The sequence below is a fragment of the Grammomys surdaster genome, unplaced genomic scaffold (genome assembly GCF_004785775.1).
Source record: "Grammomys surdaster isolate TR1022 unplaced genomic scaffold, NIH_TR_1.0 188, whole genome shotgun sequence".
Classification (NCBI taxonomy): Eukaryota; Metazoa; Chordata; class Mammalia; order Rodentia; family Muridae; genus Grammomys; species Grammomys surdaster.
In genome coordinates this window covers 1,504,279-1,529,693 of record NW_021604633.1, presented here as the reverse complement: position 1 = coordinate 1,529,693, position 25,415 = coordinate 1,504,279, and the positions used below count along the sequence as shown (strand labels likewise).

The 25,415-nt window shown below is 44.3% G+C and overlaps 1 protein-coding gene across 1 annotated transcript in view; it reads left to right on the top strand.

Annotated features, from left to right (window-relative positions):
* Rnf144a (ring finger protein 144A) overlaps positions 1 to 25,415 on the top strand; it is a 107,512-nt gene that overhangs the window by 52,145 nt on the left and 29,952 nt on the right. Inside the window, exon 3 of the mRNA XM_028768847.1 lies at positions 19,411 to 19,556. Within this exon, the coding sequence (XP_028624680.1) occupies positions 19,422 to 19,556 (135 nt within the window). The 5' untranslated portion in view covers positions 19,411 to 19,421. The remainder of the gene's footprint in view (positions 1 to 19,410; positions 19,557 to 25,415) is intronic.

The following is a 25,415-nucleotide window of genomic DNA, read 5'->3' as shown; positions in this document are numbered from 1 at the left end:
TTACAGAATATTTTTTTCCCAAAAGGAGGTATTGTCTAGGAAAAAGAGTAACACAAGAGGTCTGGGGGGATTGCTGTACTGTGACTCTCTGTCATGACTTTTCTACCTCATGAGCTCCTCTGGACTTGAAGTCTCCTCAGCAAGGGCCCAGGGGTAGAGGGATTAGAGCAGCCATGGTGTTCACTGAGTGTACACAGGCAGATGGGATCCAACAGGGAAGGGACAGAGGATAGTTGGAAACAGACTTATCTGCTGAGCTCCTGGGCTAAGATGGGAGAAGCTCAGCTTTACCTTGTCTTTCCGATCTAGGGATGTACTGATCTTCCAGCCTTCCTCATGGAGAGGCAAGGATTTCAAATTAGATAGTGGATCCCTTCTGAATGTATGTGCTAGGACAGATGTTCTCTGGGATTGGTTATGAGGGCAAGCTAAGGATTTCTGTTAGTGTGGTTGAAGATGTTGATCCCTGGATCTATAAGTCTGCATCATTGTAAACTGACATCAGGAATCCAAGACCTCCATTACCAGAAAGAGGACTTTATGATGAAAACCTTATTGTTTTCTCAGAATGTGACTGTAGGTGACACAGACAAATACCAAGCGCCCGTGTGAAAGACAAGAGAGTCACTGTTTGTAAAGAGAACCTCGGAAGCCTGTAGCAATGGATTAGCTTGCCTTTACTTGGTAGGCAATGACGTTAGGAACATTGGCCTCGAGTCCCGCATTAACAAGTTGTTGGGCAAACTGTGCTAGTATCAGTCTCGAACTTCGACATTTCATCCGTTGAGCGAAGACAATTGATCTGAATTTATCTATGATTTACTATGTATACGATGAATTACAAAATACAAGATGTAATTCAATGTGAGAAGATACTACAGATAATTCTAAGTGTGTCGTGAGGTCATATGCAGCATTGTTGGCTAGAAACTGGGTCCATGGGTGTTGTGAACAAGCCATGTCAGTGACACAGAGTAAGGATCACTAAGTTTCCAAGCTACACCCGTCTTCTCACCTTCACTTGACTGAGTTCTTGAGGTCTCATTTAGAATCAGAACCATGGCAACTGCAAGCTCCTTGTTCCTTCCGAATCTTATTAACCATATGCGTATCAATCAAATCACAGATCACAGGTTACTCGTGTGATTATCGAGATTAACTATCGTGTGTAATGTGTTAGATGTGTGATTATCAAAAATGCCACAAACGAGTCGAGAGTGATGAAAAGCTTCAGTGCAGGTGGTTACTGTCCAAAAGGAAAAAAAAACCTAAAAAAAAAAAACCAACAAAAAACTGATCATAGAGATCCAGGGGAAATGGTATATAGATAGTGCCAACGTGATAGCATTGGTGGCAGAGAGAACGGCAGAGCTGAGTCCTGCCTGTCAATCACTTCGCAGCGGCTGGGAGAAGGACATGGAAGTACTCACTGACGGAGCATCAGGTGGATGGGCCCTACCTCGGTCTCTTTATGTGTCTACCTCACTGCTTGACGATCTGCCCAGTTAGGTTTCCAGGATCTGCTGGCTTACTCCTTGCATAGATAAATGGCAGCATATCCCATCTTGACAGTTATTCTGCAAATGGAGTTACTCCCGGCAAGCTGTTCTATCCAGAATGGATGGGACCCTCTCTGGTCTATGTTGAATGCAGTGGCTCACTTTATCAGTGGCAGGGACCTTATTCTTGGACAGGGATCCGCCCTGCTCACCTAAGAAGCAGGCATTGCCCAAGGGAGCCCAGCCCTGTTGTAGACATTGCTAACAAAGGGGAAAAAAAAGACAAAACAAACAAACAAACAAACAAACAAATGCCAACACCAAAATGCAGCATGGTATTTTTTCCCCTTTCAGAAGATTCGTTTCGTTGTCGTTGTTTAAAAAAATATGTGTAATATCAACACCAGCTCCCCAGGGGTCTTTTCTTCTTCAAGGAAGAAGCAAACACAAGCCACTAAATAGGTATCTGGGGTGTCAGAGAGTGTCCCTGGGTGAGAGAATGATTGGGTCCTGTTTTCAGCAAAGAATCGGGTGCTTAAAGAAATGGTGGGTTTGGAAATGTGAGGCTTTCTGCCATCGCAGCAGCACGTTATGCTGCTGAAGTGACTGGGACTCTTTGAGCTCACTGCACTTTCTTTTGTTACTGTTGGGTTTGTCTCTTCATAAAAAGACAGACTTAAGCTTTGAGGCCCCAATGGAAAAGAATTCCATAGCAGGACCCAGTTGTCCCTGTCGCTAAAACACTAGGTGTGCGTGTGTGAGGACTTAAATTTGGATCTCTAGACCCAAGTACAATAGTCAGACCCGGAAGTGTATGTCTGTAACCCCTTCGTACAGATTTCACGGGATTCATGGGGGATTGGGAGCCAGCCTGCCTGGTGCTGGTGGCTAGCTTCCTTTCCTTGGCTCTGACCTCTCACCCACTGCCCTGGAGGATTTGAGACTGGAATTTCCCGACATGTGGAAGTCTCATTCAGGAAACCTCCCCAGTTCCTCCCCAGCAACCCTGCACCCAAACCAAGCAGGGCAGATCCCTGAAGCAAGCGGGGGGGAGGTGGGGGGGGGGGGGTGGTGAGCAGATTGTTTTGTTCAGGGCCAGAGGGATAACTATTTTGAGCTTTAATGGCCTTGTTTTTGTTTGTTTGTTTTGTTTTTTGCCTATATCTTGTTTACTTAGTAATCTTTAAAAATATTGTGTGTATGCTTGTTCCTGTGTGTGTGTGTGTGTGTGTGTGTGTGTGTGTACAGACCAGAAGTTGACAATGGATGTCTTTTTGTATTGGCCTTCATCTATTTTGTCATCATCATCATTATCATCATTTGTGTATATGCATGTAGACGTCAGAGGACATTTGGAAGTCAGTTCTCTCCTTCCATCACGGGTTCTAGGATCAAACTCGGGTTGCCAGGCTTGTCCAGCAGGAGGCGCTCTTGTCTGCCAAGCCCTCTTGCCATCTAAGTCTACTTTAACCCTTTTTATTATTTATAATTTTGTGTCTATTGATGTTTTGCCTGCAGGTATGTCTCAGGTATGTCTCTGCATCATATGTGTATAGTGCCTTCAAAGTCCAGAAGTGGGTGTTAGACCCTCTGGGACCAGATAGACCATGCAGGTGCTGGGGATGGAACCTGGTTCCTCTGGAAGACCAGCCAGTACGCTTAGCTGCTGAACCATAGTGTGATCAGCCAGTACTCTTGGCATCATCAGCCTATATTGTCTAGTTCCCATCTAGGCTGTATAACCTGGAGTCTACTCTAAAAGAGCAGCAACCTTCAGAAGAGGACATAGATGTTCCCAAATCCATTAAGTAGCAGTGATGTGCCTGATCCCATCTCAGCCTGGTGAGTGTGGCCACAGAGTTCTTCCCCAGGCTCTATGTCACTATGGGGCTAAGCTTCTCTGAGGCACCATCCCCAATGCCAGCTACTCTTTCAGTGTATCTAGAACAGGTCTGCTTATCATGGGCTCTGATTTTCATTGTACCTGTGGGTTGTTCTCTCCAGTCCTATGTCTTACCTGGACTGTCTCCAGTCAGCCAATAGGCAAGGTAGATATCTTCAGGGACAGATTCCCGTATTAACATGCAGTCAATACATGTATATATGTTCAGCTTTAAAGTGCAAGCTGAGTATGCCCAGAGGCATTCCTGTCTAACACTTCACTTGTGTCTTCTAAGCATGTTTATGATCTGAACTGGGCATGCCCAGGAATGTACAACCTTCATCTCCCATCAGAACCCACCCTCCCCTGCCATGCCTTGCTTTCCTCCCTGGTGGCACACCCAGTGTGTACTCTGTTCCTAGTATTCCATCCATTTTTGCTTTACCAGTCGATGAGTGGTATGGTTTTCAAATTACTATTGTTGTCTACCAAAGAGTCTAAGTTCCTAGAGGAGGAAGCAAATCTATTCTGTCGCCTGTCAGCATTTCTAGAAGCTGATTCAGGGTCTGGGCTGAGAGAACACTTTTCTAATAGTGTTGTCAGGGTCAGAGCCTGGGCCCTGGCAGCACTAACAAGCTGGGCTCTGGCCACCCATCCTCAAAATACTAATTAAAGAGACTAGCAATCGTGAACATCAGAGCGAGATTTGATCCCTGTGGCCAGTTTGGGAAGAGGAACAAATAAAAGAGTTCAGAAACCCCCCAAATCCTGAGGCTCCCCGAGACCAGAGACCATACACAGCCTGGGCCTAAGCCCCATATGTAGGAGATGTGCAGCCAGGTCTTCATGTGGGTCCTGAACAACTGGAGCAGGGGCTACCCCAAAAGCTATTGCTTGTACATGGGATATGTTCTTCTAGATTGGCTGCCTTTGTGGGAGAGGATGTACTAAGCCCTGCAGAGACTTGATGTGTGTGTTGGGGGGGAATACCCAGGGTGGGTTCCATCCACTCAGAGGAGAAGGAGAGGGGAGATGGGAGAAGGATTGTGCCTAGGAGGAGGGCAGTGAGCAGGATGCAAAGTGAATAAATAAAAAATAAAACATATTTAAAGGAAACACCCAAGTCCATCTTCAGGGATCTAACATGAGATTTAGGTTAAAAAAAAAAACAAACAAACAAGGCAGGTGACATGTTTGACTAAGTCCTGGTTGAGGCATGGTCCTGCCTCTCATTGCCTCCTCAATGTCTGGGCCTTCTTGCAAGGTGGTCTGAGTTGTCAGAACTGTGTGCAAACTCTTTCAAGAAGATGTCCTCCTCCTCTGTCTGGTTCTAGCATTTTTCAATGGGGTAGCAGTCTTGTGCCTCCTGGGAGTGTCTCTGCTCCTGCCAGGAGGCTTGTACTTTAGAATCCTTAGTAGATGACCATCCTTTGCTGTAGAGTGTGTGAGCACAGTTCCATCTCTGGCTTTGTTCCAGTTCTACCTTTTATGTTTTTTATGTTTAAACTTGGCACAAAAGCTGTTCAAATTAATGGAATGCCAGTCTAATATTTAATGGCTGTGATGTTCTGGTCAGGAGAAGCATGGCCAAAACCATTTCTTGTGATAAAATGCTTACTACATGCTTGGGGATAGAAGTATAAAAGCACACAATTATTTGTGGCTGTGTTCATCTTGGATATTCCCTACCTCTGGACCTCCACATTGCACTGAGTACATGGGTGACAAGGGACGATCAGGTGACATTATAATAGGGACTGTTTTTGCCAAGAGCACCAACTTTTCCTTTGGGCTTGCAAATAGCCAATGAATCCCCAACAACTAAGACCAAGTTTGGATTCTTTGCTTTCTGTGTCTGTCTCCTTTGCCCTAAACCTTGGGTCAGATTCTGCAGGAGGCTGCTAATCACTGCCCGTGCCCCCCAAAAGTTGGCGATCTTCTCCCAAGGCTGAAGATCTGAAGCCGAGAACAACGGAGGTTTTTCCAACAGGTTGACAACTGCCAGCTTTTATATACAACATCCTGTTCCAGACCCCTGGAGTGGTGCCTAGGAGGCTTCCTTCATTGTCTTCGCCTTCTAGGAACAGCAGACCTTTGCAGACATCATCACCCTGGTGAGACTGTTTCTCCAGAACAAGGATGGTCATCTGCTGGGAGCCAGAAAGCACACCCCCTGAACCCCACACTGAGTAGTTTCTCATGCTGTGACAAAATACCTATTAGAACCAACTTAAGGAAGGAAGGAAGGGCTTATTTTGAGTCACAGTGTGATGGTATAGTCCAGTGGTTCTAGATCTGTGGATGACTGACCCCTTGGGTCAGAAGACCCTTTCACAGGGGTAGCATATCAAATATCCTGCTTTACAATTCATAGTAGTCATTAACTAGCAATGAAATAATTTCATGGTTGGGAATCACCACAGCATGAGGAACTGTTTTAAAGGGTCGCAACATATGGCAGTTCAGGTCCATCATGGTTGTTGCAGCAGGCATGTGAGGGTCTTAGAATAAATTCTAAATTTTCTGGCATAGTTGTGTCAGGCAGGCAGACACTGCTCTGTAACAAAATAACAGTGAACTTGTTAGGGCCCTCTTTGTCATTTTGTCTCCCTGCCCTTGGCTTCATAATGAGATTTGGCAGGGCAGGTTCTTTGACTAGAGAAGGCAGAGAGTTCCCTTCTACTGTGCCCTGAGGGTGGCCACTGGCTTGGTTGGCTTTCGTAATTCTTTATCTACAATACTGCTTTAAGCTTTCTAGATGCCTAATGTCCTTTGCTTAATACTTGATGGCATGTGAATGGAAGCATACACATGTGAATGTAGGAAATAAAGGATGAGGGATTGCTGCCTGTGGTGGGACGTAACTATTATCCCAGAGAGATGAGAGATGAAGACGAACCAAGAGGACCAGGGATTCAGGCTCATTCTTAGCTAGATACTGAGTCAGCCTAGGCTGCATGAGATCCTGTCTCAAACACAGGCATACGCACAGACACAGACACAGACACACACACACACACACACACACACACAGAGACACACACACACAGACACACACTCATAAAGGTGTGTGTGTGTGGGGGGTGCTGTGAGGAAGGTCGGACTTTCAGGAGGCTTGGAAGGTATACAGTATGGATTATTGGGTTACAGGACTAAACAAAACACAGTTCAGAACTTGAGGATATATTCATTTGACTCTAGTCTGTGTTAGCAGCGTTTGAATTTTGCAAAGCATATCCCATACTCATCACCTCTCCTTTTGAGATCTGTTTCTCCCCCTATGAGGAGTTCAGTCACATGATTCCAGGTAGGCCAGAGGCTGAGAATTTTGCATCTTTGAGGAGGTTATGGCTTTGAGAAATCCTGAGCCATCCCCAGCCAGACTACCTTGTTACTCATGAGGTCACTGACTCATGAAGGTACAGTCTTAGCTCCAGGGCCTCATGGTCACCAGTTCCCAAAGCTGAGTTAAGCCTGAGTTCTTCTGGTCTCAGAGTACTCTCTCACCCTGCCTAACTCTTCTCCACTCTGCTACCTCCATTCAATTCTGATCTCCACAATCAAAGGACTGACAAGCTCTAAATCCAGAAGTTTCCCAGGCTTGTTCCCCTGGCAGCAGGCTGCTGTTTGTACCCTGAAGGAAACAGCTATTGTACTCCATGCTGAGCTGGCTGCAGGCCTGTTCTAGACCATGCTCACAAACACCAAATTAAAGGAACCACAAAGCTGCCAATGACAAGAGAAAACATCCCCCCTGTACCCCAGAAAGAGCTCTTTGTGCAGCCAAGTGTGCTTCCGACGTCCTGCCACTCCACGTGTCTCATAGCTGTGCCTGCATCTATATGCCATTATCTGAAAGTAAAGCAGAACAAAGGTGAAGGTGACAGTGTCCCTCACCAGATCTGAAATTATACATCAAGGGGAGTTTATTCAAAACACAAAATTGATGCTGAGGTTGCTTAGTGTGACTGCTTAGGGAGTCTGCAAGCATTTGAGGTTGGAAAATTCTCTCTGGATTCAGGGATAATTCAACATAAAAAAGAGCCCTTCAACATAAAAACATGTAATGATTCAATGCTTGGTGTCTAAAATGTTGCTTTCTGGTAGCCGAATATAATGTTTATCTGATTACCATAAACTGATGTTGATATAACAGGCCCTTTATGTCTTCCTTTGCATTTTGTTCCTGGATGGAGTTCAGAGGGCTCAGTTGCCCTTGGCCTTCTGTGGGAAGCAAGCCATGATGATAATAATACTGAACATTACATTTTTTTTTCATTTTTTGAGATTATAATATAATTATGTCATTTCTCCTTTCCCTGTTCTTAAACATAACCTGCTCAGTCTGTATGATGTTATTTTTATGTATGTTTTCAGGGCTGATACCATTTGATATTGGGCAGCCAATTAGTAGGTTCTTCTCTGGGGGACAATTTCCCCTGTTCTCAGAACTCCTTAGTTACAGTTGACTGTAGCTCTCTGGGTAGGGTTGAGGCTTGATGGGCTTTCCCCTGTGCACTTTGACACACCTACTGTTGTCCTTGTTCAGCTCATATTTAGGAAGTCGTGTTGGTGAGAATTTACGGGTTTAGATTCTAATAGTACTTAAGAGACATAGACTCACAGCAAACTCTGAACTCTGATTTCTGGCTTTTACAGCCTTTTCACTCCCTCTTCTGCAATGGTCTTTGACCCTTAGGTTGAGGAGTTGATTTATACATGTCTCTGTTGGGACTGGGCTCTAGAATTCTGAATTTTGATTGGCCGCCATTTTTTTTAATGCTCTCCATCTGTTACCAAGAGAAGTTTCCTCAATGAGTCATAAGAACGACACTTATCTGTCAACATGGGGACACACGTTTAGGGTATATACATTGAGGATTATGTTGGCTTAGTAAAGTAGTGGTTGTAGGCTCTCCTCCTAGACCTTGACTTTATTAGCCCCGGGTAGTGGGCTAGGCTTCCTGTGTCAGATGAGATTTTCCTCATGCAGAGTGAATCTTATATCCAGGTAGAGAGTTGTTGATTACTTCAAAGGTACGTGTACCACTACTGGGCCCTTAGGGTTATTGTATCATCTGTGGTGGTTGTTGTTGTGATTCGTAGATATCATAGCTGAGAAAATTAATGATTATTTGTCTCCTTTGGAAGCTTTCGTGGTAAATCCTGGTATCATGAAAGCTAGTCCTTAGGAAGAAGGGCTCTCTGGCTCCTGTGTCTGAAGCGCATGGTGGCTTCAGCAATGGAAACTTACCTTCTACTTCTGGGGGCAGCCAAGGGTGACAACAATAGTCTAATGTTTTGGAAGTCCATTGGACCACCCTTACCAACAACTCAAGAAGGCTTCTTATGCCTGGTGTTAGTGATTTTGCTTGATGGTTTGTGCTGTTGGAGGATCATCATTCCAAGATCAGTAATTTTCATTTCAACTATGTGTACATATTTATGTACACACTAATATGCCTTATAGTGTTTTTTAAAGGTAATCAGTTAATTGTCATGATTCTTTATGATGTTTTCAGACATCCTGACTGGTAGTATTTTACATTCCTCCCTTCTGTATTTCTCTCTCCCTCTCTCATCTCTAATTATGGCTTCCTGTATTTCCTTTAGGTTTGGTTTGTTGAGTGTAAATTTTTAGGCTGTTCATATGGTGGTATTTCTTTTTCCATCAATAATTTAGCATATAGTTTTGCTGAGCATATTAGTCTAGGCTGAGTGTCACAGTATTTTAGGACTTGGAAGGTATCTTTTGGCTGTAACGGGTTTCATTAAGAAATCACCTGTAACCTGATGGGTTTTTCTTTATATGGTACTTGCGTGTTTTTTTTTCTCTTTTGCAGCTTTCATTTCTGTACTGGCTAGGTTATGTCAACTTGACACAAGCCAGAGTCATCAGTGAAGAAGGAGCCTCAATTGAACATGCCTTCATAAGATTACACTGCAGGCAAACCTGTAGAATATTTTCTTAATTAGTGATTGATGGGGACCACCTAGGCTGGTGGTCCTGGTTCTATAAAAAAAGCAGGCTGAGCAAGTCATGAGGAGCAAGCCAGTAAGCAGCACCTCCCCATGGCCTCTGCATCAGCTCCTGCCTCCAAGTTGAGTTTCTGTCCTGACTTTCTTTGATGATGACCGGTGCTGTGGAAGTATAAGCCAAATAAATCATTTCCTCCCCAAGTTGTTTTTGGCCGTGGTGTTTCATCATAACAATAGCAACTTTAACTAGGACAAATATACTTTCTTCCATTCTGTATACAAAGTGTTTTAAATGATATATCAAGGGGATTTTCTTCTCTGGTCTTGTTTGTCTAGTGTTCTGGTGTCCATTTTGTATCTGTATGGTTGTGTCTTCCCTTAGTCTAGGGAAGTTTTCTTCTGTGATCTTAATTGAAGATCTGGTCTATGCCATTGACTTAGGATTCCTCCTCCTCCTCCTCCTCTTCCTCCTCCTCCTCCTCTTCCTCCTCCTCCTCTTCCTCCTCCTCCTCTTCCTCTTCCTCCTCCTCTTCTTCTTCCTCCTCCTCCTCCTCCTCCTCCTTCTTCTTCTTCTTCTTCTTCTTTCTCTCTCTCTCTCTCTCTCTTTTTCTCTTTCCTTCATATATATTTGAAGGCTTGGTTTTTCATGATATCCCACATTTCCTGTATTTTCCTTCCCTGCAGATTTTTACAAGATTCATATTCCTGGCTTACTTGCTCTAGATTGTCTGTTTTATCTTTGAATCCTGATATTCTCTCTCTTACTTGAAACATTCTATTTGTAAGGCTTTACTTTGAGTTTCCTAGTGGAGTTATTGGGTTATTCAATTCTATCTTCATTTCAGTCCCTCTTCAATGTTTCTTTCTTCTGACTGAATTACATTCCCAAGACTTAGATTGTCTCTGTCGTTTTCTTCAGCTTGGTGGGTTTTTCCCAGGGTGTGGAGGGGTTGACGATCACTCAGACATTAATTTTCCTTAATTTTATTGACTTTGTGTCTTTAACTTCCTTGAATTCTTTGATGAAATTTATTATAGTTCTTTTATACTCTGAATCTTGAGGTTTAGCTAGATAATTTTCACTGTCTGGGGACAAGCTGTAGTGATCCAGTCTTTCCAGCCATGTGCTACCATCTCCTATTGGTCTGTTTATATTTTGAATATATAAGTAGATCAGAATCCCCATGGTTTAATCTGCCCTAAAATCACCCTCAGAGATACACTCAGAGATGTGTTTCCCTAATCTATGAGTCTCTCAATCTACGGATTGGAAATCAGGATTAGCCACCCTGAAAGTTCCTCATGATGGTCTGCTGGTGCCTCAGGCTGATGCTGAACATTTCTCCAAAGGCAGTCTCAGCAGGATTTCTTCCTGTGTGTGTCTATGGCTTTGTTTTGGTTTGTTTGATTGATTGATTGTTTTCACCTGTGGGCATCAGGAGCTCTCGAAACAACGTGGACAGCCATGTGGACATATCTTTCTGTGTTGGTGATGATGTAAGTGTGAATCCCTGAGCACTTGACTGGAGGGGACGTACGGGGTGTGCGTTGGGAAAACCTGTGAAACCCTGCCTGTGGTTCTCTGTCAGAGTACATCCCATCCAGTCTCCCACTGTTCCTATCCATCATCTCAGTCTTCAGTCATGGCTGCTTTTCCTGTCCTTGAGTTCCTAATGACTGATCTATGATCTCACCTGGACAGGTATGCATTAAAGGTGAAAACCTCTCGAGCTTCTGTGGTACTGGCTGGCCTTTTAGTCAATGGTCTTTGTCCAGCCCCAAGCCATGCTACAAGGTAGGCAAGAAGCAAGCTCCCTCTTTGGTCCTTTGCTCCTCGGTCTGCCTGGTCCTCCCACTACAGCACATTAGGGGATGGGCTTTATGGTGCAAAGCCATATTGCTGAGCTGTCTTCCTACAGAATGAACTTCATGATCCAGTTGATCCCCAGCAGTGGGCTTCTTTAGATTGATCATACATTACTCATTAGCATACCAAACCCTAAATGAGTGAGATCATTATGAATTCACTGAGATGCCTATAAACTTTGTTTACTCTAGGTGTTTTTAGATTTTAGTGGCTTCTTGGGAAAACCTTAGCTTAGAATATCATTCTTTTCTCTTGAGCCTACATTTCTTGGGGCTGAGGAGGTTGACATTTGTAGTTTTGGATCTAGAGGGTGGAAAAGGTCACAGGTAGACCAGAGAGTTCCTCCAACATACACATACATACATACACATATACACATGAACATGTACATGCATATGCAGAGCTCCTCTGGTGACATACTGGGTCATTATCATAGACAACAAACATGCATTTCTCACTAAAACCTTTACTCTATTCAGACTTCCTTTATCTTTACTCAGAATTCCACCTTATCTTCCAAGGTCAGTATCACACATACTTTCGTGGTTTCAAGGAAGACCCTGGCAGTCTTGAGGATCATTGTCCAGGATTCTTTAGAGCATCTTCCCACTATAAGACTGGGTGTGCAGGTTTAAGCAGAGGACCACAACCTGAAGTGTCAATCTCACTCAGCCTAGTCAGGGGTGCACACTGTCACCTGGCCTGACTACTGTGACACCCACAGGGTGCCTCTACCAGAGTCAGTGTGACATCACCCTGGCACCCTCCTCTCTGTGCTCCTGGACAGACAGTCACTGTGTGCAGCCCACCCTAGAGTCTGAGTTGGGCTCCATCTCCCCGGGGGAAGTAGCTACAGAGGCCAGCAGAACTTTCTCACACAAGATATGTGTCTTTTCTTTTCTTTTTTATTTTGAGATAGGGTCTTCCTGTGTATCCTAGCCTGGTCTGGAAGTCACTGTCCTCCTGACTCTGCTTCCAGAACACTGGTATTGCTGGTGTAAACTGTTATGCCTAGCTTGAAATTTGTATCATGTTCCAGTCAGCTGCTTATCTGTTTAGTCTCTGTTTGTTTGTTGTTTGTTTGTTTGTTTGTTTTTGTGTTTTTTTTGTGGTTGCAAGGGCATTAGTTTTGTATTTGGGATCACAGTTCCATACCCCTGCTCAGTGTACTCAGATCTTGGCACAACCTCTCAACTCTTGGGTGTCTTTGCACATTGCCAATGTGAGTGGATTGCTTTGAGCATGTCCTTGATTTGTGGCATTGTGGGGTTTTCCATGTTTCTCAAGAACCCTCTTTGAGCCTGCTAGAATCAGCCATTTATTTGTACATGCTGGTTCCTCAAACTGGAGCCCTTTATTGGAGTAAGGACTGGGCATGGCATGCATTCTGTGCAGAGTCCATTCCTTCTGCATCCTCTCAGCTGACGCACAAGGAAGGATGCACATGCACACATATTAACCAGTCTGTGTACCAGCATGCTGCAATGTTTTCCATCTTCTTCTATAGTATGCTGAGCATAGATTCCTACTTAAACCTTCAGGGCTATTCTATTATCCCAGGATTTCTAGTGTCTTTGCCTTGCTTATCTTAAGCCTCCTACCCACAAGGATGACTTAAAGCCAGTGTAGAGAAGCAAGTGATGACTGAGAAGGATTAACAGTGTCTTGAGTAGCCACATGCTCATGTGCTTGCATGCAGAGGTCATAGGGAACCATGGAATAACCTGATCTGTCATTCCCCACCCCATTCCTTGGAGTCAGGGTCTCTCACTGAACCCAGAGTTCCTCATTTTATGACCAGCCTGGTTACCAGGGAAGCTGAGGTTTCCTTTTCGGGTTCTTAGTCTCACCAATAAGATAATTTAGTAACGGACTCAAGAGGAAGCCAAAGACAATGTTATTAGAATTTAAGGGAAAATTCTTGGAAAAGAGAGTGAGAGAAAGTCATGTCATTTATGTTAAGCATGGAAGAGAAACAGCTTATTAAGGTTTAAAAGCATCTCAGGTGGTGGTTGCACACACCTTTAATTCCAGCTCTTGGGAGGCAGACGTGGGTGGATCTCTGAGTTCCATACCAACCTTGTCTACAGAGCTAGTTCTAGGACAACCAGGGCTCCCCAGAGAAACTGTCTAGAAACCAAACCAAACAAAAAGAAAGAAAAAAGCATCCTTAAGAATGGGTTTTCTGGCCAGGTAGTGATGGCACACGCCTTTAATCCCAGCACTTGGGAGGCAGAGGCAGGTGGATTTCTGAGTTCGAGGCCAGCCTGGTCTACAGAGTGAGTTCCAGGACAGCCAGGGCTACAGTTTTCTGGCGAGCTAAGAAAAGTACCCCAAAGATAGCCCAGTGGCAGTATATTGTTGTCTGTACCCCCCTCCACCCTTAGTCAGTCATAGCTTTTGTGTCATACACGCTCTGTCCCTTAGATAATGCCACTGGAAGGAAAGGCTTCTGCTCTGCAAACTGGCTTCTTTGACATGTTAGCATTGATGTAGCTGTTTTAGTTCCTGCTTTTCTATCAAAGGCTGGCTGACCAGTAAGCCCCAGTGTCCCCCAGCACCAGTGCTGGGGTTACAGGTGGACATAGCCTTTTACATAGGTGTTGGGGACTGCATTCCCAAGCCCCCATGCTTGTGCAGCATATGCTCTTACCAGGCCATCTCTGCAGCTTCCATTGTCTCTTATATCTTTGATTATTATAATTATGGGCTACCCGCCTATGGAGAACCCTGCCTAGAAGGATGATGGATCACAACACTGATCATTGTATAATCCCACTTGAAGGTAAGGCGAAAAACTGACAGGTATCATAGACTTCAAATTCCACACTTGGAACAAGAAAGTTATAGTAAAGAATGGTTGAAAATTACTCTGTATAATTCAGCTTAGTGCCTGTAATCCTGGACCCACGTGGACCTTGAGTCATGTGGATATGAATGGAGACTCCAGCATGAAATGATGCTAACTAGTGATTTGCAGGCTCTGAGGTGAATCCCTACCTCCCAAAAAGACCCTGGCAACACAGCTGCTTTCTGTAGCTGCATTCTTGAGTTTCTGGTTTAGTATGTCTGAGTTAGAAATCAAAAACTGATAGGTTATATTCGTTACCTGTCTTGTTATAACAAAATATTTGACAAAAACCACTTTAGGAAGAAAGAGGATCTTTTGGCTCACAGTTTGAAGGTGCAACCTTTGATGATGGTGAAGGCATAGCAGCGGAACCCAAGTGGTTGGTCACATTGTATCCACAGTCAGGAAACAGGATGAATGATAATACTCCGTCCTTTATATCCGGTCCAGAACTAGAGTTCAAGGGGTGGTGCTACCACAGTTAGGATCTTCCTCCCCTATTAAGCTAATTAAGATAATCACTCATAGGCCCCCTAGAGTGTATATCCATTAGGGGTTATAGATCCTGTCAAGTTGATCTAATAGGTTCTCAGGGACTGTGGCGGCGGCTGCTGCTGCTGCTGCTGCTATAGTTCTAGGGAGTAAGAGGACACCACGGGCCACACAGCAGAGAAAGAAAAGAGATAGCCAAAGACTTTGAGATTTCACAGGAATCCCATAGATCACGAGTCACAGAAGCTGAGCACGGGCAGCTAGAGTTTATAGATGAAAGGATGATGGCAAGGGTCCTTGATTGGGAAGAAACATGGGTAGGACTCTAGAGAGCAGGGACTTGTCTGAGAAGGTCAGGAGACGAGGAAAGATAATGATGCCCTTTTCCTTTCCTACCTTAGCTTTGCGTTGAAGATGTTTGCGTGGAAGGGCGTGGAAATGAGATGATTCTGGCAGATAACCCTGTCAACCTCCTATTAACGTGCTAAATGTCTTCAATGGTTAGACAGTGTCTCTCCTTCAACTCTTTCTTGACCTTGAGTTCAATCCTCTTCTACTAGTGCACAGTCCTCTGTGTATCTTCAGTTGGACTTAATAAATATCTTGTCCCACAAACATGTTGAATTACTTGAATCATGATTGTAGTTGACCAAACACCCTTAAAATAGTTTGTTGTTTCCCAGGACTTGACATTCACACTAGGAGAACAAAGACTTTTTTTTTTTTTTAAATGGTGCATTGTGATTCCCTTAGCAAATCCCTATTGTAAATCTGCAGCTGTGCAGTGCTTGCAGAATGATATTCATGCCATCCTCTGTTTGTGTGTGTGTGTGTGTGTGTGTATGTGTGTGTGTGTGTGTGTGTGTGTGTAAAGGCCCTCATAGACTCTCACACAATATAAACATTTTTCTTACATGTCCGGTTGTTGATGTCACTATTGGAAGCATGGTTTTGTGCAGAGTTCAAAGACTATGTACTTCATAAGAAACGGAATACAGAAATGGCGCGTGAAATGGGAATCTGTCCTGCTTTTGAAGTTGCTTGTGGTGGCAGGACAGGTGCAGAGCAGGGACAGAGGTAAGGACAGGAGCTGGCATGTCCCTTGCCCAGTGCAATGGAAAGGCTCATTGTCTAGAGGGTCAAGCGGAAAGCATGGAAGGGGAGAAAGGAAGCCATACACGTCAAATCCTCCCAGCTGCTCCAAGGGAGACTGTAAACAGGAAGGGGAGTGGGTGCTGAAGCTGGGGGGAGACAAGTCTTGGGAACGAGTAGGATGGGACAGAGCAGTGGCCTGAGACAGAGGCTGTGGTGGAAGCAGGAAATTACTCTTGTCCAGGCCAGAGCCTATGGAGGATTTGATTGAGGATTCAGGCCTGTGGGTTCGGTGAAGCCCTACTTGTCTGCACTGTGCAACCCACTGTAGGCTACTGTCCCATCTTCGGCCATACTGCACAGCGCATCACCAAGCACGGTTTTGGTGTTTGCTTCTTGCAAAAGTCCCAGCTGTTGTACTGAATGTCCTGGAAGTTACCGTGGGCCTGTCTCTGCTCTGATGATGGCTTTTCTTCCCCTTGCAGCCTTAATGGGGGTATTTAGCAAGTTCTTTCACCTGACAGGTGTTAATGACTCTTGCTTACCAAGATGCCATCATCTGTCTTCCAGCTCTGCAATTCAACATATGACTGTGCATGGGTTTTACAGAGAGAAACAGTAGGAGTTTCCCTTGGCCTTCCAACATGGTCTAACTACGTGGCAGATTATGGAAACCAGGACCATTTGATCCCTTCCTCCTATTCCTGGCACAGTGCCCAGCAAAGTATGGACCCTGTGTTTGTATGACACTGTCAGCAACAACTGTTCCTCATATTTTACTCTCCAGGATCAAGAAATCACTTAGCAGAGGCTACCCCCCAGGGTCGTTTCCAATCTTGAGTATGAAGCCTTATCATCCCTTGGGTTGACTGAGTGATTTTAAGGCTTGTGAACCTTTTAGGACTAGTGACCTTCTTAAATATAGTCACTTTGTTGAGTATAAAGTATATACTTGAAAAAATTAGAGATCTAAACAAGAAAAGAACTATAAACCATACAAGCAAACAGCAAACCATGGTCTTGATCTTAGGACCTCAAAAAACCCATGTTGAGGTTTATTAACATTTAAATAATAATAAATTTAGAGTTACATGGATATGCCCTATATAAACACAACCTAGCAAGCTCTTTCACCTGACACATGTTAATGGCTCTTGCTCACCAAGCTGGCATTATCTCTCTTCTTGCTGCAATTCTACATGTGCAGTGACTATACAGGATAGAAGTGGTTCATAAAGCTAATGTCCCCTTGCACTGCAGAAGACTGAGAAACCCTGAGACCCTCTTGTGCTAAGGAGTCTGTCAGCCTTGACTACATTAGGGCACATGTTTAAATTATTTGAAAGGCTCTACTTCATCTATCTAAAAGTCATGTGATCCATGTCAACGAGTCCTTTATAACAATAAAAAAAATATACTTAGTGCAGAGTAAGTTAATTGCAGCCGTTAACTGTCCTAGGAAGCTGCTGGTCCTCCCTTGCTGCCACCCACTCCCTGTCCTGAATGCAGGTTGGTAACCCTTATTCCTGAAGGATTCTAGAGTTCTAAGGCCACACCCTTGTCTCCTTGAGCTCTGCTCCTGGGGTCAGGTCTTTCCATGTGTTTAGATCTCTACTCCTTTTTCATGTTCTCACACCACTGGTCACTGGGTCTTACCTGTCTTATATGTGTGCAGTTTGTGTTAGCTTCTTTTGAGTCCCAGATGCCTCCTTTCTCAAAGGCATCTGGTATGGAATTCAATTGGCAGTTTGTCTTCACTGAATACTTGCACACAAGCACCAGTGGGCCTTGGCTGACAGAATGTAAGGAAAGGTGGAAAATGTTTATACTGTTGATCTAATGCTAACTGCAGAATATGGTGTCATCGTGGTATTCTTCTCTTAGATCAGCTGCTCTCAACCTATGTGATGACCCCTTTGAGGGAGGGTCACATATCAGATGTACTGTCTATCGTATATTTACATTATGATTCATAGCAGTAACAAAATTACAGTTGTGAAGTAACAATGAAATAATTTTGTGGTTGGTGATTACAACATAATAAAGGGTTGCACCGTTAGGAAGGTTGAGAACTACAGACTTAGAGTGATAAAGCCATGTTGGCATGAGATATCACAGGGGAAGGAGGAGGCCATCTGTATGATCGCTCCTCATCCCATCCTTCCATGAACTGGGCTTGTCAACCCCTTTGCACACATGTACAGACTGAAGCCCACAGGGGTAGAGGAGCTCCATGGTATTAGTTATGGGCGATGGTTTGGAAATATTACTTTTGTCCTAACACAAAACATACAGGGTTCCACCCCTTCGAGGTTGCTCTGTAGCATGTTTCTGATGAGAAATCCTAAGTGTTCTCTTCCTCCTGATGGGATCTTGTGAATGGTCATTTTTGTAACTCGCCAGGACTTGGGGTCACTCTGGAGATACGCCTCTGACTGTGGCTTCGAGGGTGTTACTGAGACCACTTCCTCAGACATCTTTGAGTCTTTCTGGATTCTGGAGCTAGTGGCTGCTGAGAGTGGTGTCAGATTTCTCTTCATTTACCTCCTGCATGTGTCTGTGTCATTATGAGTACAACCCTGTGCTGTAAGGAAGAGGTTAGAGGATACAGACCTTTACTGTCTGCTCTCACTTAGAGGATCCAGGTACTCTTGTCTGACTGCTTCATTCAGAATGAGATTTAGATGAAGAACAATGCGTACCACACCTGTGTGCCAGAGTTCATTTTAAGATGAGGAGAGGTGAGTGTTCAGACAGCTAGAGAGTTTATCTGGAATTTTAACCAAGTGCTATTTAGTTCAGAGTTTGGTAACAATAGCTTTGAAAAGCAGGCTACTAGAATCACAAAGCACACATTGAAGTATTTCAGGTACCAGGTAAGTACATGATGCATAAAATCAAGTGACGGGATCCTAAGTGAGAATTAAGATCTTCAAGGATTCACTTATACAAACACAAGGCCATCTCTGGGAGGCTCCTTAGACAAGTGTTGAACTGGGAGCTTGGAGCTCTACCTCTTCCCTCTCCATAGTCCTCTTGGATGTGTCACTTACCATGGATAGTCAGACAGCCATCATGAGTAATATGGCATAACTAGTGTGCAACAGGAAAACACAGATGAGTGGGGGAATTAGCCATAGGCCTCTTGGGATGTGGCAGAGAAAGTCCTCGAGGTTGGGAGTGAGCATCACTGAAGGACTGTTGTACACATTTGATTACCTTAAGTGAACCTAACTGTCAAAGATGCAGAACTAAACATTCTAAAAAATGGGGTTGCTTAAGAAGCATACAGGGGTGAAGTTATTACTGGTAGTCCACTGGAGAAGCTGTGTATCTTGTGAGGATGAGAAAAGCCTTAGAGGTGGGCTTCATTGGGGCCTTTCCCTCAGATGTTTCTCCGTTACAAACTGGAGAAGAGTCAAACACAAGAAGTAAGTATCTTAGCCAACTTTCTGTGCTTGCCAAACTTGACCAACACACTCCTATCAGATGCAACTCAGAGGGTTGAAGGATGGGTATATATGGTCTGTTTCAATTTTCAGGATTAACACCATAATGTAAAATCGCCACCCTCAGACATGAGGCAAGGACTCCGGGATAAACCTCCTCAGAGGACCTTGTCTCCATCCACAGTCACTTGCTGTCCCCTCCCCAACCCCATCGCACTGTAGCAGGCAGATGGAATTCTTGCTGTGATTCTATGGAAGCCACAGGAGGGAGACCTGAGTGTGTATGTCTCTCATTTCAGACTGTTCTGCGATGACCACAGCAAGGTACCGGCCCACCTGGGACCTGGCCCTCGACCCACTGGTGTCCTGCAAGCTGTGCCTCGGGGAATACCCAGCGGAGCAGATGACAACCATCGCGCAGTGCCAGTGTATCTTCTGTACCCTGGTTGGTCTCTTGGCTCAAGTCCATACTCATGGGGCTTGTTGCTCTCACTTCCAGATGCAGCAAGCCACCCTTGGGATTAAATGTGGTGGGAGCCTAAGTGGATAGTCAGATTCCCACACATATGGGAAGAATTCTTCTGTCAGTCAGACAGGTGGTTGGAGTAGAAGTTTGGCTTTGGCATGACAGTTACTTATACACAAGCTATCTCTTGAGCAGGATTGTAGTATCTTTTGAGACAATGAAAACACCTGACACAGCAGACATCCTTCTTGCCAGACAGGAAGCTTTCCCACACCTCATTTTCAGTTTAATGATGACACTGACATTGTGGAAGGGCTAATATGAAGACCGTGCATAGCTAGGATACATAGCCATTAGTATTAATTCTCCCAGCTGGATGCTGAATGACTAGATCTACAGCTTGAGGCCCAGTTTTCTTACACTGCAGCCAGAATTTTTTAAAATTTTAAAAAATTTTTTATTGGATATTTTATTTATTTATGTTTTAGATGTTATCCCCTGTCCCCATTTAACCCCTCCCCCCCATAAACCTCCTATCTCATCACTCCTCCTCCTTTTTCCTTTTATACCATTTTAATGACATGCAAGTATTAAGGTCAGTTCTAGGTTGAGGAAGTAGCAATACAATAGATGCAAATAGTCAAGGAACAAGCAAAACAATAAACACAAATAGTCAAAGAACAAGCAAGGCAACAAACAAAGTCCTGTGATCACTCACGTGATCACTATTTCTAGGGGCTTATCAGGATGACCTAAATATCTGAGTCTACTTCCCTGTCCTAGCCAAAGTCATTTTCATGCCTGAAGCCTACTTCTTCGTTCTAGCCTAAGATTTAGATTCCTGCCTGAAATTACTTCTTTGTTCTAGCCTAATGTTAGATTCCTGCCTAAAGCCCATTTCCTTGTCCTTGGCCAATGTTAGAGTCCTGCCAAGCAGCACCAAAAGCTCTCCACATCTTCCCCTTTTTTATTTCATAAACAAGACTGGGCCTGTCTTAGGTTGTTCTGACATGAATGCCTTCCATACCCATCATGGAATATGTATTATCAAAAGCAATGCACTTCTGTCTTAGGTGCAGCCAGAATTTCTTAAGGCCAAGTGATCTGTTCTCAATATGAATGTAGAGATTCCTAAATCAAGAAATCAAGAAGCTTGGGTTTGAGTCTAATTCAGATATGGATTTCTTTTTTCTTTTATTTTTTCTTTCTTTCTTTCTTTCTTTCTTTCTTTCTTTCTTTCTTTCTCTCTCTCTCTCTCTCTCTCTTTCTCTCTCTCTCTCTCTCTCTCTCTCTCTATATATATATATATGTGTGTGTGTGTGTGTGTGTGTATCTGTTCTTTTCCTCTTTGTGTGTGTGTGTGTGTGTGTGTATCTGTTCTTTTCCTCTTTGTGAGTGTGTGTGTTTGTGTGTGTGTATGTGTGTGTGCACACACACATGTACCAATGTAAGCAAGAAGAAGGCATCAGATCCTCTGGATCTGGAGTCATAGGTAGTTTAAGCCAGTGATGTAGGTTCTGGGTATTCTGGAATAATAGCAAGTGCTCTTAACTGCTGAACCATCTCTCTAGTCCAAAACTTAGAATGTTTATCTATTATAAAAGAACAACAAAAAATGAGCACGAAAAGAGTTCTTTAAAAACTGAAAAAATGATATTTACTCAGTTTTTCTGGCCCCCACTCCTTGCACCCCAGCACAGAAGGAAACATAGATGGAGTAGGTTGGACAAGGCGGTGTTGATCAGAAGGTGTGGCTGCAATCGTCTGATGTGACGTGATGTATAATGTGATGGATGGGCTAGCATGCGGTACTGAGGGTGTAGGTGCACCGACTCAGCTGAAGTATTCTCTCCACAATAAACAAAGCAAACAGGAGCTACAGCAATAAACCCAAAGTCAAAAGGACACGGTACATGCTTAATTAATTACCTCAGAATATTTTCAACCAAGTCTGAGGAGTTCCTTTGCCTTGCAAATGTGAATGCCTAAATTCAGATTATCAGAACCCACACAAAACCAAAGGCATAACATGAACCTATGTGATCTAAGTGTTCCTTCCAGGAGCTGGGAGGTGGAGACAGGAGAGTCCCTAGAAACTCATGGGCCACCTAGCCTGGCTTACACTGAGGTTTTAAAACCAGTGAAGGCAGCCTATCTGCAGCAAGGTGGAAGGTGAGGATCTGCATCTGAGGTTGTCCTCTGCACACGCCCATATTCACACATATGAATGCACACACACAAATACACACATGTATGGAAGCATCACCTCAGGTGCCTTAAACACACTGTTTGTGTTTGTCAACTATATGTCAATAAGGCTGAATGGCAAAATAAAACAGTTACTTTTAAAGGCACGGAAGTAGGGAGAGAACTCTCTTTAGACTATTCTTTGAAAAAGAACTATAGCATCTGAATTTGAAAGCCATTCTGACTGCAGAGTGTGGACTGCTGCCTATGGAGTTGAGATGAGAACTTGGCTGGAAGTCTTTCCCGCCTCCCTGCACTGAGTATCTTCACTCTCTTGCTCAGGGCTTGCACCCTGTTTCATTTAGGCCTTCAGATCTAGGAGCCTGAGCCTTAAACCCACCTCATTCCTAGCTGGCCCTAGGCTGACTCTCTGAAGCAAGGAGATCTTCTGGTTCATTATGTATCCTCTCAACTCGTAGCTTAGTGCAGGACTCATAATAGCTAATCAATAAAGGCTCAGGACATGAGCCAAAGTGATTTGATCTTATTCCCGGAGCTCACTTTCAAAGGCAGGTGTCTCATTAAAGCCCCAGGAAAAACTAACATCAACCTGCTAGGGAGGAAATTGCTTTTGATGTTTTCAGGAGGAAGGGGAGGACGGGGAGGCTGGAGACTGGAAGAGGATGGACTGACGCTCTCCATCTGATGAATGCACTGAGCAGGGCTCCGATCTCAGCCAGCGCAGGAGCTAGGACTAGAACTTGTCAAGGTGCTTCACTATTGCCTGAAGGGACATTTCTTCAGTTCCTGCCAGTCCCCTAACACCTCTCTACTCTTAGTGCCTTTGGACACACCTGTTTCTCTCCAGTCACCTGGAGCTGTCAGAGCCACAGCGTGCTTTTTCCTCCTGAAGTACTAGGTTTCCTGCCTTCGTGCCAAACCTTTCATTCCATTGTTTTTGTTTCCATGTCTAGAGAATTCTTGTAAAACAAATAAGCAACGCTAACTCGTGCCAAGGGCTCCAAAGAATGTAAGATGCGGCCACTGCTTTCTTAACGAAGCCAGGCCAGAAGTACCAAGAAGCAATGTAATTATATGGAAGTTGTGCCTTTCTCCCCGTGGCTATTTTCTAAAATTAAGAATGTTGAAGATAGGCATCTTGTCTGCAGCTCTGGGGTTGAAGTAATAGGGACACTCAGAGGTTGACAGAGAAGGCTAAGCAGTGCCAACGTGCCAAGCCAGTTGCACATGGCCTCTGCTGGGGTCACTGGGGTCACACCAGCATCAACAAGCCATAGAGCAGCTAGGGCTCCTGATCTGACAGAGAGGAAAGGAATACAACTGGAAGGTGCCCCACTTTGAGACAGCTTCAGGGGGAATAGTAGCATTTGATCTAGTGAAGGAAGATGTTTTCCACCTCACAAGGTTTTCCATTGTATGGCTCAGACTGAGACCTGTGGCTCACTGTTGTGTGAGGACTGTGAATTACTTCAGGAGTGCCCAGATGTGGAGTGATAAGTTTGACTCCTTATCTTCTGTGGTCTCCACATCTAGGAACCTGGGTTGTCTCTGATCACCAAGACTACCAGCCTTGCCATTCTCACTAGAGTCTCTATGGTACATGCCAGCTGCTCATATCTATGGCTTATACCAGGACTGCACTCTTTTTCTTACATCCCGAAAGGGTCTCTAAACAGATGGGTGACTTGAGTGGTCATTTCTTTGTCACAGAATCCCTAGAAGAGGAGGAGGGGTGTCACTAATAACTTTGGATCAAAAGTATAATTCTCTCCCAAGAAGGACCCAGCCGTAGGACCTGACTCCTGTGTTAGCTAAGATAGGTCTGATGAGGTCCTATCTCAAGAAGAGCCAGTGGACCAGAACCTGTCTCATATCTCTGAGCTAGCTAGTTCTCTAAACCTCAAGACCAAGTGGGTAGGGAATGGTTTTGAATACAGAACCATTCAGAGGGAGAGTAAGAACATTCCTACATTCCTGTGAGAGTAGAGATTGAATACCCTCCATGCTATAGCTTCAAAACACAGCCTTGGCACCTGCCTCCTCTCTCTGCAGCCACAAAGCACCTCCATTAACAGGCTCCTCCCACTGCCTTGGTTTCCTTCTTATCCATATTTGAAGCTTCTCGACTTCTCCATCATCTGGTGTTTAAACTTATTTTTGCTTTCGCCAGACTCTGTGGTTCTATTTATTGATCCAGTTCTGCTGCTGTGAGTAGTCTGAGCAAGTACAGCAGGGTTGTGTACCTAATTGCTTGTAGGCTTGGCAGAGTTTGAAGAAACAAAATCTGTCTTACTATGTGGAGTCAACTGGCCATAGAGAAAATTCTAGCAAACAGTTTCCAAAATGTTCTTGAGATTAGGTACCTTTGTACAGGTGCACATCACAGGAAAAACTATGAGTGTGAAGAGCCAGAATCAGATTGTTCTGCCAAATGGAGTTAGGGTCCAAGAGTCAGATGGTTACCCTCACCCTACATTCAGGGTGCCCATTCACCTAGCCCATTCAGGGGCTAGGCCCCTTTTTCTAGGAACAGAGAGGAACACAGTTGAGGGAACCAATGAGCAGAATAGGTGAGCATCCTGGTATTGGTCCACCAAGTGAGGAAAGGCTGGTGTGTGTGTGTGTGTGTGTGTGTGTGTGTGTGTGTGTGTGTGTGACTTCAGGTGCAGGGTGTGAGTTTCTCTGTTAAGAGGATATAGAACAGGCTTTTGTGTTCTGTACTCAGGATAGCTTCCTGACCTGACTGAACTTCTGTCTTCTCTAGCACAACTTACATGCCATGGGTGGAGCATGTCCACATCTACCTCAGACTTTAGGGTTCTTGTAAAACTACCTCATCAATGCTTGATTCAAGGAGTTGGGAATATCATACATTGATAGTTTGGGGTGTGTGCTGGTTGTTTTTGTCATACATAAGCCTAGGTTTTCACATAAATATAGGTTTTGACATAAACCTAGACATACCTGGGAAGAGGGATTCTTATCTGAGAATGCCTCTATCAGTTTAGCCTGTAAGTAGGTCCATAGGGCTTTGTCTTGATTAATGGTTGATGTGAGTGGTCCCAGTCTATGATGGATAGTGTTCGATCCCCGAGTCCTTGGTCCTGGATGGTATAAGAGTGTAGGCTGAGCAATTCACGAGAAGCAAACCAGTAAGTAGTACTTCTCCATAGCCTCTCCTCTAGTTCCTGCCTCCAGGTTTCTTCCTTGAGTTCCTGCCCTGACTGCCCTCAGTGATGGACCTGAGTGTTATAAGCTGAAACACCTTTCCTCCACAGAGCTACTTTTTGGGTCATGGTGTTTTATCATAGTAATAGAACCTTAAGGCAGGGCATGCTAAGGTTTACTATATCCTTTCTGTGTTCTGCTTCTAAAAGCCTATGGCATGGACAGATTTCTTTATCTGGTATAAAGGACCAGTTTGAAATGTTATAATGGGCTCTTGTTGTTATAATGATCAGGTATGTCTCTGTTTCCAAGTCTATGCCCTCTGTCATCATGATCAACCTCAACACACACACACACACACACACACACACACACACGTGTGTTTACATCCTATCCCATTATACACACACACACCCCACCCCATTACATACACACATGTACACACCCCACCCTATCACACAC